The sequence below is a fragment of the Gopherus flavomarginatus genome, chromosome 2, assembly GCF_025201925.1.
Source record: "Gopherus flavomarginatus isolate rGopFla2 chromosome 2, rGopFla2.mat.asm, whole genome shotgun sequence".
NCBI lineage: Eukaryota > Metazoa > Chordata > Testudines > Testudinidae > Gopherus > Gopherus flavomarginatus.
This window is the reverse complement of record NC_066618.1, coordinates 94,995,523-95,009,522: the sequence shown is the minus strand read 5'-3', so window position 1 is coordinate 95,009,522 and position 14,000 is coordinate 94,995,523. Positions and strand designations below refer to the sequence as shown.

Sequence of the window (14,000 nt, the reverse complement as noted above, 5' to 3'; positions counted from 1 at the left end):
CATTTTTTTTAAAATAAAAACAGTTAGTTTGTGTCCACACCCTACATTTCTCACTAAAGTAGTGTTTGACTTTTCATCCAAATCAGCCTATATAGTTATTAACCTTTTTTTCTGAAACCTCACTCATAAAAATGCCATAAGTTGAATGTCCAGAGGGCATTAGCCTTTTAACAGGTCAGGATTGAGCAGTTTCAAGTGTCTTCACAGTTATTTGTCTCTTTTGCTGGTAGGATAAAAGGACAACCAATCGCTTTGCAGAGGCTCTCCTGGATCCCTTCCTATATCCATCTGTGTTATCTTGCTACGGTTCCACTTCCTCAAAGAGTTTTAGCATACTCTACAAGAGCACAAGCAGCCTTGACTGCTTTCTTAGGTCACATACTCCTTAGTGACATTTGCAGAGCTGTGACGTGTTTCTTTGTTCAGACCTTCAACGCTCATTATGTTTTGTCCCAGGCCTCAAGGAATGATGCTAGATTTGGGAAAGTGGTCCTTGTTTATGTAGACTCTGATACCTTCCTCAATGTTGAACTGCTTGAGAGTCACTTGATATGGAATGGACATGTGCAAATACTCAAAGAAAAAAGTTACATAACTGTTCGATAATGGTTGTGCTACAAGATGTTGCTTGACCCCTCCATGGCCCACACTCCGTCTCCTCTATACTGGAGTCTCAAGAAATACAGGCTTTGGGTGTGAAGGAAATGGAGGGCAGGGTCAAGGTGGCTCCACCCCTTTATACCCTCAGCTAGCAGTGCAAATGTGAACATGGTGCATGTGCTGTCCTGATCGGGGCAGTTCTAGGCAGCAGCGCAGCAAGCGTCTGCCTGGGGCGGCAAGCCGCCAGGGCCGGCCTGTGGTCGCTGTGAGGGCGGCAGTCAGGCAGCCTTCAGTGGCACGGCTGCGGGAGGTCCGTCAGTCCCGCGGCTTCAGCGGCAGTTCGGCAGCGGGTACGCCGAAGGCGCGGAACCAGCAGATCACCTGCACAAATTGCGTTGAATCCGCGTGACCAGCGGACCTCCCACAGGCTTGCCGCCGAAGGCTGCCTGACTGCCATGCTTGGGGTGGCAAAAAACATAGAGCCACTCCTAGTCCTGATGGATACTGCTATGAGAAAAAGACCTCTGGTTTTGGTCCTCTGGCATGCACACACCTGAAGTAGAATGGACATATGCAACATATCTTGAAGAACAACAGTTAATGAACAAATATGTAATCATTTTGTTTGGTTTTTCCTTGAATTTTTTTGCTTCCATTGGTCTATCCACTGTCCACTATTTTAGTAGAGTTTGTGGCCCCTATTCTCGAAAGCACTTAAATATGCATTTAATTCCATCCCTTTTTGTTAATATTAAAGTTTAGCACCTGCTTTAGTGTTACACTTAATATGCTGAATCAGGGCCTATGTTTATTAATTGCCTCCTCCTTAATGCTATTTGCTTTGAGACAAATCAGTCCTTCATAAAGGATATGGCATAATATCTCATAATGTCCAAGGAGCTATTATAATCCATTATGTGAATATTGTGGGCAAATTATAGACATGAAAAAACATCTAAGGACTTGGCTACATTTGCAAGTTAGAGTGCATTAAATGAGCCCCAGGCACCTTAACTCCTGAGGTGTCCACACTAGCAAGGCACTTAGAGCGCCTAGACTCTGCAGTTGGAGCACTCCTGGTAATCCACCTCCACTAGAAGCATAGAGCTTGCTGTGCCAGGGCTGGAGTGCCGGGGTGTCAGTGTGGATGACCTGTTACATTACTGCGCTGTGATTGGCCTCCGGAACCATCCCATAATCCCTTGAAGTCAAGTGGCCACTCTGGTCATTGTTTTGAACTTAGCTGCAGGCATACAGATATCCCCTTTCAAAGCTCCGTTTCTGACAGCTGGCATGCTTGTCTGCTCCAGGACACAAAGCAAACCATTACTGTGGAATGCTGCTGCTGCCGAGGCAGGTGTGTGTGTGTGAGAGAGAAAGAGAGGTGGGGGCTGATGTCAGGGTTTCACCTTCCCACTGCCACTATCTGAACTTACAAAACAGCATGCTGACACTCCCCCAAAACACATTGTCTCTCCCTCTACATACACACAACAGACTCCCTGTCACACTCCACCCCCGCATTTGAAAAGCACACTGCATCCACTTGCACACTAGGATAGCTACCACAATGCACTGCTCTCTGTGGCGTTGCAATAGCTGCTAATGTAGCCATGCCACTACCCTTGCAGCTAACAGTGTGAACACATGGCAGCGCTTTCCCTGCTGCTGTCTCCGAAGGCTGATTTAACTCCCGGCACTCTACATCTGCAGGTGTTGCCACAGCCTAAGTAATGTGCTGGGTTTAAGGGTATGTAATTATAAAATCTTGATCCCAGCACTGAGTGGATCTTCAGAACCTGTGGGACTCATTGTGTGGTGCTGTGGATGAGCATATCTTAAAAACACCAGTGTACTTAGTAAACAACAATGGCTCCTCTAGAAGCCATTAAAGTGATTAGACATTGAAATAAGTTTTATTTTTGTTGTGCAAGCTCTACAAAGCTACTGAACTTAATAACATCAGAGATTTTTTAAAAGAAAAAAATATTGTGCTGTGGTCAAATTAAAATGCAAAGCCAATCTGTTACTTACACAAATTGTAATATATAGATCCTACAATGTTAAACCTATTCATCTGAATAAGAAATGCAGAATTCTTGAAAATGTGGATAAAATAATTGCCCCATATTGTCAGCCAGGAACAGGTTTTTAGAAATGAATGTTTTTTCTTCTCCTGAGAAGTGTAGATGTTTTATGGAAGTGCTGATATTAGCTCAAGTACAGGCGATAGGTATGGTACTAAATACATTGTCCTCTCTTAACTCTGCAATTAAGTGCAGTACTGTTTTGAATGGAGCACTTGGCAAATGATGGTGACCCTGAAATAATAATAATATATTGTAAATAACAGGGCATGCCTGGCCAGAGCAGGCAGTCGAGCTTCAAGGCAAGGGGAAAAGACCAATAGTGTGCTATTGGAGACAGTAAACTTCTGCCTGGAAAAAAGGGTCTAATCTTTACAAATAACAGGGTGCAAGCTAGCTAATGAGGGTGGTAAAGCTGAAATAAAGGTATTCTTCACTTAACCCTTAGAATGCTGGTGTTTACTAATCTACTGGTTAAGTGAACAACACAGGTATCCCGCGTATTCAGAGTGTTAGAGGCAAAATGAACTGAGAAGAAAGATTGAAAGATATGTAAGTTCCAAATCATGTTATTGGGTACTTATTTCTTGTTCAAAGATACAGTACTTTAAATTGCTCTGCTCTTCTGACCTCTTCCTCTTGGTAAAGCCGTTGATGAGACTTTACACTTTGTGCTTTGACCAATATCAAAAAGTGATTAGTGAAGGCACTTTTCAGGATATTGATTAGTTACCGATGCTTTCCACTGTTACCTACACTGATCCAGTATATGTTTGTTAATTAAGATTTTGTGTGCCTATCTTACTAGATGGTGTGGACACTTAGCACATTCCAGCTGATGCACAAGCCTGTTGAAAACAGTAAGAGATAAGGGTGTTCATCACCTCATGGAATCAATCACTTAATTCTAGGGCTTACATTTTTCAGAGTGACTAGTGATTTTGAGTGCCACAATTTTTGGGCGCCCAACAGGAAACACCTTTTAAAGGAGTGTAATTTTTAGGCTAAGAGTGCCGACTTCTTTCTGGAAATCATGTCCCTTTAAGATGTCTTAAGTTGGGTACTCAAAATTGCTAGTCAGTTTTTAAAAAATTAGGCATACATTTCTGTTGTTAGAGAGGCTGGAGATACCAGGAATAATTTTCAAACATGGATGTCCCCAATACATTTTCTAAGCATTTTTTTTTTAAAGAGCATCTAATTTAGGCTCCCAAGTTTGAACACTAGATCCTTTATCTTGCATGCCATAACAATAGCGAAAAGTCTTTGGCATTTTGGCAAACACTTAGTTTAAACCCCCAAACTAATTTTTCAGTACTAGAATTCCAGGGCAGCGTTCATAGGCTCCACTGCTTGACACATCGCAAACAAGTTATTCTTAATTCCGTTTCACTTCCAGTTTATGGCAATCTCTAATACAGAAATAGAATAGAGATCTTGAACAATTCTCAAACAGGAAGAAAAATAGCATTCTTCTCATAAAGCTGCAACTGCTATTACAAGCATGGCAGTGAAATTTGTATGTTAAAAGCAGGTCTGCCACAGAATGTCTTAGATTTTTTTTATTTTTAATTGTCTGTTGTTTTTTTTAGTGTCAGCAAATACAGTTTAACTTTGCGTTTTGAGTGATCAGATGACCTTTACCTCTGAACCCTACAATATGTACTTCATAATAGCTGGTTGGACTACTTTGACAAATTATTAAATTGTCAGTATGCTGTTTGCAGCATAGTCCATTTTTAGAAACCAGATAGTCAGCTGTTTGGCATTGCATTGTTGTGTAGAAGAGGAGTACCAGACAAGAAAGGCAGATTGCTTTGTAAGCTGTAAAATGTCAGTCAGTAAATACTGAGGGGTCCAGTTTAAGTGAAGTAAGAGCAGATACTATAGCAATCTGTGTCCAGGCACTGGCTAATTTACCTTAAACAGGGTACAGGCTGAAGCATTCACCAAGCCAAAGTAATTTCTAACTATGACTTACTCACAAGGATGTAGGATGTTTTTGAATGTACTTGATATATGTAATGATATTCAGTAGATGAGTGCTCTAATAGTAGTGATGTCTTCTTCACTTAGTAAACAGATATTATATATATGTAACTTGCTGGGTTTTTCCCCCCAGTCAACACAATATGTATCTTCAGGCACACAGAGAGAGAGAGAGAGAGAGAGAGAGAGAGAGAATTAGAATTCACTTGTGTAGTGTATGCAAGTAAATTGTATTTCTAATCCATGTATGTGTGTATATAAAAATATTTAACAGCTGTCCCTGAGATTCTAGACATAAAGGATCAAAATACATGAAGTGTAGAAAGATACACATGCATTTATACAAGATAATTAACTTAATATGAGAAGTTTGGATTTTCAGGTGAAATCGTGCTGTTGGCAGTTTGTGTGCTGGTGATAAGTAGAATCCATCAATTAAAGCAATTAAGATTTAATGCAGTAGAAATAGTCTCCCTCAATCCTCCTGGGTTTGAAGCTATGGAATTTATTCACAGTTATGTTGTTGTTAGTTACAGATTATTTGGGAGAAACAGCCCTCTGTTTATTGTCCACAGCCTCTGCTGACTTCTTTGAATCCACCCAGCTCATTGCCATTTATAACAAGAATGTTTATTTGTACTATACATATATAACATTCACTGATTCTGGGTTCCTTGTTAAATATAAATCTTAGTGTACAGTATTAGGTTGGGTTATTAATGTGTGTTCGTACCTTGGGTTTGTCACTTAACCTCTCTTATTTGATACTGAAATAAAATGGCTGTGCTGCTTCCCTACATCCACTGCAGGAGTGTCAAATATAATGTGCAAATGTTTGTAAAACTCTTCAATATGTTCAAGAAGAAATAACTACATAAGTTGAACATGTTATTTTTATGTGATAGATACTGGTAATATCCCACATTTTGCATATATAAATTAGCTGTACAGAACAATTTGTTCCCTTTGAAACTTTTGGTTTTTGTGGAAAAAGTGTTTTTCATTTAATTGTTATGAAAATAGTATTTGATAGCTGGAAAAAAATCAGTTTAAATTTCATCCCATTGACAATGCTGTTGCTGTAGTCTTTTTGATATCTTTATTCAGATGATTGAGGATTCCTATACATAGTTTAAAGACCGGGATTACATGTAATTAGGATTAGTGCTAATTGCACGACAGGCACCATTAGGTCAAAACACTAGTCTACTCTCTTTAGTGGCTGCACTCCACAGAAGAGTTCTGAGCTCTCTCCAAGAAGGCTGATGTATTAATAGTGCAAGATACACAGAATGGTGTTCAGTAATCCAGTTGAATTACATTGACTCAGTTTTAACATAAAAAAGTCCTCTGCTCATCCCATCAAAAAAGCTACCAATAAATACATTTCAGCAGGCTTCTCCTACTGTTGCAACAGTTAGCAGCACAGTGATTGAATATGGGCATATGGATCCTTATTCAGCATTTAGAAAAATCCTGAGGAGTCTTTCATTAAAACACCATAAAAGAAACAAAGTGGTGAAACCAAGAAAACTCCAGTGTGGCAGAGCTTTGCACACCCCTTCTCTGTAATGGTGAGGAAAGAGGGGTCAAGTCCCGTACCCAATGTGATGATGTCAGAGAAGGTTTAGCTTGCTTGTTTTATTGCAGCCATATTATATTGTGATACATTATACAAGTAGGAGATGTTGGGATATGCATCTTAAACACTGCTATACTTTAACAAAGAACTAGAGAGATCTGTCAGTACAAAACAGAGAGATGAATGAAGGATATTGTAGAAAATGCAAGGAAGTGATTTTGCTGCTGTTGCTGCTGAAAAATAAATACTGAGAGTGCTAGCTGCCAGAAAGTGGATTTATGGGAAGTAAAGCCCTAAAATACCTTCCTCAACCAAAAAGAGAGATGACGGGGGAAACCCTGTCTAGGAAACTTATTTTCTCTCTCTACATAACTCCCATTGAGTTTAAATTGTTTTTGGTGTTGTGATAATGACAATTCAATATTGTAGTTGTGTGGAAGATGAACTAAATAAATTAACAACTGCTTTTAAGAGAAGTATGCTGAATGGATTACAAACTCCTAAAATGCTTTGTAGAACATTCATGTTCAGTGAGTCTCAAGGTGGCTGTATTTTGAGGAAAAGAGAGAGAGATTTTATTAAATGTCAGTAAAATAGGGTGTATAGTTTTATTGCAGTTAAATTAGTATAACATTTTTGAGAGAAGAATATTGTCTTATTGAAGCCACTAGATTAGGGGTTCTTTCTGTTGGCACCAGTATTAGTTACTGTTGTACTTTTGGAAATGGAAGGATGACCTTGGTTTGAGATTTAGGACACTGGTTTGAGATTAGGACACTGGTTTGAGATTTAGGAGACTGGATTCAACTCCCTCCTCTGCTACAGATTCCGTGACATGGAACAAGTCACTTCATCTCTGGCCCCAGTTCAGGAAAACACCATATGCATGTGCTTAACTCAGGGCACATGTGTAAGTGCTGTCCTGGATGGGGACGTTTTCCCGAGTAGGGTCTTTGTTTCTTCATCTGCAAAATGGGGATAGCAATTCTTCTTTTCTCCTGGCCTTTGTCTTTGTAGGATCTGATCCTGCAAACACTTGTTTTGCATTTCATGGGAGAACTATTAATGTGCGCAAAGGTAGGCACATGTGTAAGTGTTTGGGGCTTACGCCTATAAATTATTCAGGGCAGGGGTTGTCTGTTGTGTTTGGGGTGAGATTTCAAAAAAGGCTTTCCATGGTGCAATATGTAGATGTTCCTTCCCCCTTTCTCCCCACAAAAATATTCTTCACTATAGGCAGGTGGGTTTAAATAGGTATTAAGAATTCATAAAGGCATTGCCTACCGTAATATAATAATTCTAAGTTGATGTGTATTGTGGGTCTAAATAATGTAACATTGCCTATTCTGTATAATGGTTTAGGAAATAGTTGACATTCAAATAGCATTTAGTTGAACTTCAAATCTATCATTAATACTTTTTCTGCTAAATTTATATTGAGGAAAGTTTTTAGCACCATTTGAATGAATTAATGTAAGCAAAAATTATCACTTTTTTTTTGTAAGTAAAAATTATCACAATTATCGCTACCCCTCTGATACTTGACACATTTAATCTGGAAATCTTAAATTTCTCTAAAGTATTAAGTTTAATTTTCAGAGGTGTTGGGCACCCACAGTTCCCTTGGATGCTTGGAATTGAGGGGTTCTCAGAAACTCTGGAAATCATTTGTTATAATGGCCATCAGTTCTTTGCTGTTGTTTTAATTTACGGTAACTCCCCACTAAACGTCCTCTCACTTAACATTGTTTCGATCTTACGTCCCTGCTTAATTACAGAACATGCTCCATTTAAAGTTGTGCAATGCTTCACTATAATGTTGTTTGGCTGCCTGCTTTGTCCACGGCTGGCAACCCCCCATCAGCTCCTCTACGCCCCTCCCCCCCAGCGCCTCCTGCCCGCTGGCAGACCCTGCGGGTCACTGCCTTCCCCCTCCCTCCCCTGATTGCCATGGGCAGGAGTTGGGAGGGAGCGGAGGAGACTGTGCGCCGAGTCCTCACTCCTCCCCTGTCCCTCCTGGCCCCTGAATGTCGCAAGCCAGCTGATTGCTGCCAGCAGGAGGGAGTGGGGGAGGAGCCAAGATGCGGCACACCTCCCCCGTCCCTCCCCTGCCTCCAGCCTGCGGCAATCAGCTGGGTTGCAGCTTTCAGGAGGCAGGGGAGCTTGCGCGCCGTGTCCTTGCGCCTCCCTTCTGCCTCCTGAACGCGACAAGCCAGCTGATTGTTGTGGGCAGGAGGCGGGGAGAGAGTGGGGAGGAGCGAGGACGCGGCATGTGGAGTAAAGGGGGAGGGAGGGGAAGAAGAGGTAAGTTAAAGGTGGGGACTTGGGGGAAGTGGTGTCATGGATGGGCCAAGAGTTGAGCCCCCCGCCCCTGGTGCTTGCACACTAGGGGAAGCTGCCGCTGCTGCTGCACAACGTGCTTCTCCTAGCCTACAACACCTTCAGCATCCTTGCCTGCCTCATTGTCTCCAGTGCCAGTGGACTGTGCCTCTGTGGGGTAAGGCGGGGGCACCTCCCAACTATAGTACTGTAATATATGGCAAAAAATTTTCCCTGGAACCTAACCCCCCCCCCATTTACATTCATTCTTATGGGGAAATTGGATTCTTTTAACATCATTTCACTTAGTGGCATTTTTCAGAAACATAAGTACAACGTTAAGTGAGGAGTTACTGTAATTCCTTGTTACAAACCTCATCTTTTTTTCCAGTGTGTTTGGCCAACAATAGGTAACATACAGGACCAAACAATGAGATGTATCTGTCCTTAAACCCTGATTTGTGCATATTTTTATAAATATATTCAGTTTGTTCTTATTCAGCAGCTTGTATTTTAAAGACGATACATTCTGAAAGTGCCAGGAATTTACCGTGAATGAATAAACACTTGAAAACTTGTACCAAAAGTACACAAGTTTACTGCTGATTGTTCATAATTCTCTAATCTTAAAAGTTTGTCACACTGTGGGAGCCTTAACAAAACCACATATAATAGAGAGAAGGTTTAAAAGTGTTCTTCCAAGGGAACTCAATGAATACTTATGAATAACAAAATATTTTCAATGATCACAATCTGTTCACAAAGAGAAATGGGTTCAGTTTGGAATCAATATTGTTCAATATAAATGTAGCCACTTTTAATACTGGTATGAATAATAAAGTCAACACTTTTGTCTAGTTAAATAAATATCACACACTTGAAGTACTTTAACTTAAAAGAATTAAAAAAAACTTGAAAAATAACTTTATTTTTTTTTCCTATCAAGCCTTTCTTTAATATAATGTAAATTAGCAAAAACATTTCCAATTTTATATAGCCACCAATAGGAGCAATTTCTGAGTTCCTTATATTAAAATTCTCTTGTCATTATTTTTCAGTTTAGCTTAACTTTATATTAAAGCAGCCAAGCTAAATGATTCATGCCACTTAAAGTTCTTTTGTTTGTGACTTGTTCATAGATTATATGAACAAAGAAACAATTATCCAAAGACATTGACAGGTGTCACTACTTTGTAGGCTCTGTTAGTGAAATTATCTCATTTTCAGGATGGAGAGATTGTAAAGCATGTGTTACGTTAGAAAGTGTTCTCTCTGCAGTGCATTTGACATGTAAAACGAGCTGATAAAACTTCCATTTTCTGCCTCCAATCAAACTTTTTCTGGAAATATCTGTCTTTGATGCCATCTTGTGGTCATTCAAAAGACATGCAGTCTGTATAGCTATCACCTGAAGCCTTGTTTCTGATAAAGGTGTGTTTTTAAAACAATCATCTCTGATCATCCAAATCATTTAAGCATTTAGAGAAAAAATGTTCCATCTGTAGTCAGGGTTGTCTGTAATAGTTTCTGGCATTTGAAATGTTTCCTTGGTTTTTTAGTTTATTGAGTTAGTCCTCAATACATGCATGAGTCGTTGCAGGGAATAACTTTACATATGAGTAGTCCTGTTGTATGCACATGAGCTACGCACTGAAGTAGTTGAGTTACTCATGTGAATAAATGTTGGTAGGATTGGGGCCTTAAACTGTAAACTCTCTAGGGCAGGAACTTTGACTTTTTCATGTGTTGCTAATAAACTGACAGCACCTCCAGAAATGTTAAAAACCATATTAAATACAAATGTACTGAGAGTACACTGGAATGGATAAAGAGTTGGGCTGCCCTGGAAACAATCTTCATTTAGTTGAGAATTATTTCTCTTTTGTTGTGAAGTGCTTACCAATTTCAGAAATTATTTTAAAATTTCCACCACATGCATCCGACGAAGTGAGTATTCACCCATGAAAGTTCATGCTCCAATATGTCTGTTAGTCTATAAGGTGCCACAGGACTTTTTGCCGCTTTTAAATTTTTTGTATATGTTTTTTAAATATAATAGAAATCTTTCTTATAGGCAGAAGGCAAGATTCTTTTCCCAAAGAGTTTGCAATCTAATCTGCATGGGTGGACCTGTATACCTATGTACAGCCCCATTGAAATAAAGATGGTTCTGAATGGCTGTAAGGATCAGATCATGGGACTGAAGCCTACATATCATTGCTTGAGTGGTACTAGTTATGTCATACATATAAAAAGCTATGTCTAATCTCCTATTGGATGAAAGGAGTAATGGTCCCATGGTTAAATTGGTGGACTGGAGTCAGAAGATCTGGTTTCTATTCTCTGTTTTCTCGCTTACGTGCTGACACTTGAGCAAATCACTTCACATCCCTCTGTGCCTTGATTTCCCCACCTTTATGACAGGTTGTCATGGTATAATTCCCCACTCTGAACCTTAGCGTCCAAAAGATGGGGTACCAGCATGAATTCCTCTAAGCTCAATTACCAGCTTAGAACCTGTAGTGCTGCCACCAACCAGGAATTCCAGTGCTTGGTACACTCTGGTTCCCCCCCCCAAACCTTGCCCAGGGACCCCCAAGACCCAGTCCCTCTGGATCTTAACACAAGGAAAGTAAACCCTTTCCCTCACCGTTGCCTCTCCCAGGCTTCCCCTCCCTGGATTACCCTGGAAGATCACTGTGATTCAAACTCCTTGAATCTTAAAACAGAGAGGAAAATGCACCTTCCCCACTCCTTCTCTCTTACCCTCCCAGATTCTCCCTAAGAGAGACAGTAATCCTAACACAGAGAGAAATTAGCCTCTCTCTCCCCGTTCCCTCCTTTCTCCTCACCAAGTCCCTGGTGAATCCAGACCCAGTCCCCTGGGGTCTCGCCAGAATAAAAAAGCAATCAGGTTCTTAAACAAGAAAAGATTTTAATTAAAGAAAGAAGAAACAGTAAAACTTATCTTTGTAAATTTAAAATGGAATAGGTACAGGGTCTTTCAGCTATAGACACTGGGAACACCCTCCCAGTCTAAGTATACAAGTACAAATTAAAATCCTTTCAGCAAAATACCAATTTGAACTCCTTCCAACCAAATACGCTTTTGCAAATAAAGAAAACAAACATAAGCCTAACTCGCTGTATCTACCTAGTATTCACTATTCTGAACTTATAAGAGCCTGTATCGGAGAGATTGGAGAGAAACCTGGTTGCACGTCTGGTCCCTCTGAGCCCCCAGAGTGAACAACAACCAAAACTAACAGCACAGCACAAAAAACTTCCCTCCCTCAAGATTTGAAAGTATCCTGTCCCCTGATTGGTCCTCTGGTCAGGTGACAGCCAGGCTTACAGATCTTGTTAACCCTTTACAGGGAAAAGAGATATGAAGTACTTCTGTTCTATTAACTCTTACTTATCTGTTTATGACACACGTATAATTACACCTTCCTTTGCAAAGCCATTTAAGTGCCATATAAGAGCTGATTATTATTATTAAAGTAGATTTAATTCTGAAATAATAAATGTATTGCTTTGACATTGGAAACTATTTAAAATAGTTGACCTTATTGCTTCTCTTTTTGTTTGGTTGGATGACACTTTTTTTCCTCTTCCAATTCAAACACAAAGATTTAGAAATACTTTTACTAATCAAAAAAAAGTTTCATTTTATATACAGCATTACTTCACAGAACTATGGTTTTGTTATACTCCTCCACAGTTGCTGTTATATGAGAAGACTTGGATGAACAGATGGAAGCCTTCTGTTTTACATGAAGGAGAAGGAAACATAAGAAATGTAAAGTGGAGAGGACACTTAATTGCTTGGGCCAATAATATGGTAAGTATTTACTGACATGCATCTGAAGAAGCTTATGCTCCAAAACGTCTGTTAGTCTATAAGGTGCCACAGGATTCTTTGCTGCTTTTACAGATCCAGACTAACACGGCTACCCCTCTGATACTTGACTACTGTATCTGCCATCTCTGGTAAATATACATGGAAAATTACCTGGTATTGTTGCATCAAGTTTGGCTGATACTTGAAGCATTTTAAAGTGTCAGTTTGCCAGAATGCTCTTTTTATAAACTACTCTGATATCTATTAAAACATTTGTCTCCATTATTCAGAATATTAATGCAGTCAAACATTGAGAAGAATGTATTTTTGAGGTGTGTAAATTTTCTCTCTCTTTCTTCAGTACACTGACTATTGCTGTATTCTTCTGAAGGACTGTAGAGACTTACACCTGTGCAAACCTGTATTAGAGATGCACCCTTCCCCTGTGGAAAGCAGGGTTGATACCAGTGCTTTTTGCACTGAGAAACCGCCATACTGAATCACATTATTGTGAGCCCTGCTTTAAACCGATGAATGGTGTCTACATTGAGGTTTGCACCTGTGTAACATCAGTGTAGTTCCATGGGTGCAATCTTTTTTTTTATTTTTTTTTTTTATGTATTTATTTATTTATTTTAAATTCCTAATTGGGATAGGCCTTTGGGAGTCCTCCTTGGAAAATATTTAGCAGAAAATCGACTCTTTTTACTAAAAATATAATTTCATAGATTAAGACCTAAAGGAACCACTGTAGACATCTAGTCTGATCTTCTGGATTACACAGACCATGGAATTTCACCTACATTTGCATATCAAATTACAAGGTCAAGGCCTAAATTGAGTAAAATGCCAAAGCCCAATAGTCACGAATAGTTAGTGTGGGTAGCATTTTCAAAAGCAGCTAAGTCTCATTTTCAAATGTGACTTAGGCACTTAGGAACCCAAGTCACTTATGAAAATGGGATTTTAGCCCTTTTGAATATGTTACCCTTTTTCTATTAGTTACTTTTTGAAGCTGAAGTATTCAATGACTTTCTTTCCGTAGTTGCTCTGATCCATTTTTAGAATTAATTTATATATAATCAACAGGCATTGCCTGCCAGATCTGCTGCATGGATGTACTGGTGACATGCTTCTTCTGGACAACTACCGCTGGAGAGTGCAGCTTCAATGGCTGCTTTGTCTTCCTGCGTGACCACTGCTGATGGTCCATTCTTTTCAGAGCCATGCAATTAAAATATTTATTCTATGAGACTCTGCTGGGAGTAGATCTGACAGTTGAAGAGAGGTGTCTCTAGAGAGTACCGCATAGGAACATGGAATACTAATAACATGCTGAACGCCATCTATCAGAGACAAAAGGTCACAGCCAGGTTTTTCCTTATGTTGAAAGTGAAATGATGCTCGCCCTCCAGAAGATTAATATATTTGACTCTTGACCCTTTGTTTTTCTCTTAGCCTTCTTAATTTCCAATGTACTCCTTATCCAGTGCAGTTAGTGTTCCGTACTGTTGAGTCCACTTTATAGAATGCCTTTTGTGTCCTCATAACTGTCTCTGTGTTACCATGTTGGTCGTCT

At 39.7% G+C, this 14,000-nt stretch overlaps 1 protein-coding gene across 4 annotated transcripts in view; it reads left to right on the top strand.

The window, feature by feature from the left end:
• VPS41 (VPS41 subunit of HOPS complex) overlaps window positions 1-14,000 on the top strand; it is a 169,802-nt gene that overhangs the window by 74,903 nt on the left and 80,899 nt on the right. For all 4 annotated transcript variants that reach the window (XM_050937689.1, XM_050937690.1, XM_050937688.1 and 1 more), the window contains one exon: window positions 12,302-12,421. In XM_050937689.1, the coding sequence (XP_050793646.1) occupies window positions 12,302-12,421 (120 nt within the window). The remainder of the gene's footprint in view (window positions 1-12,301; window positions 12,422-14,000) is intronic.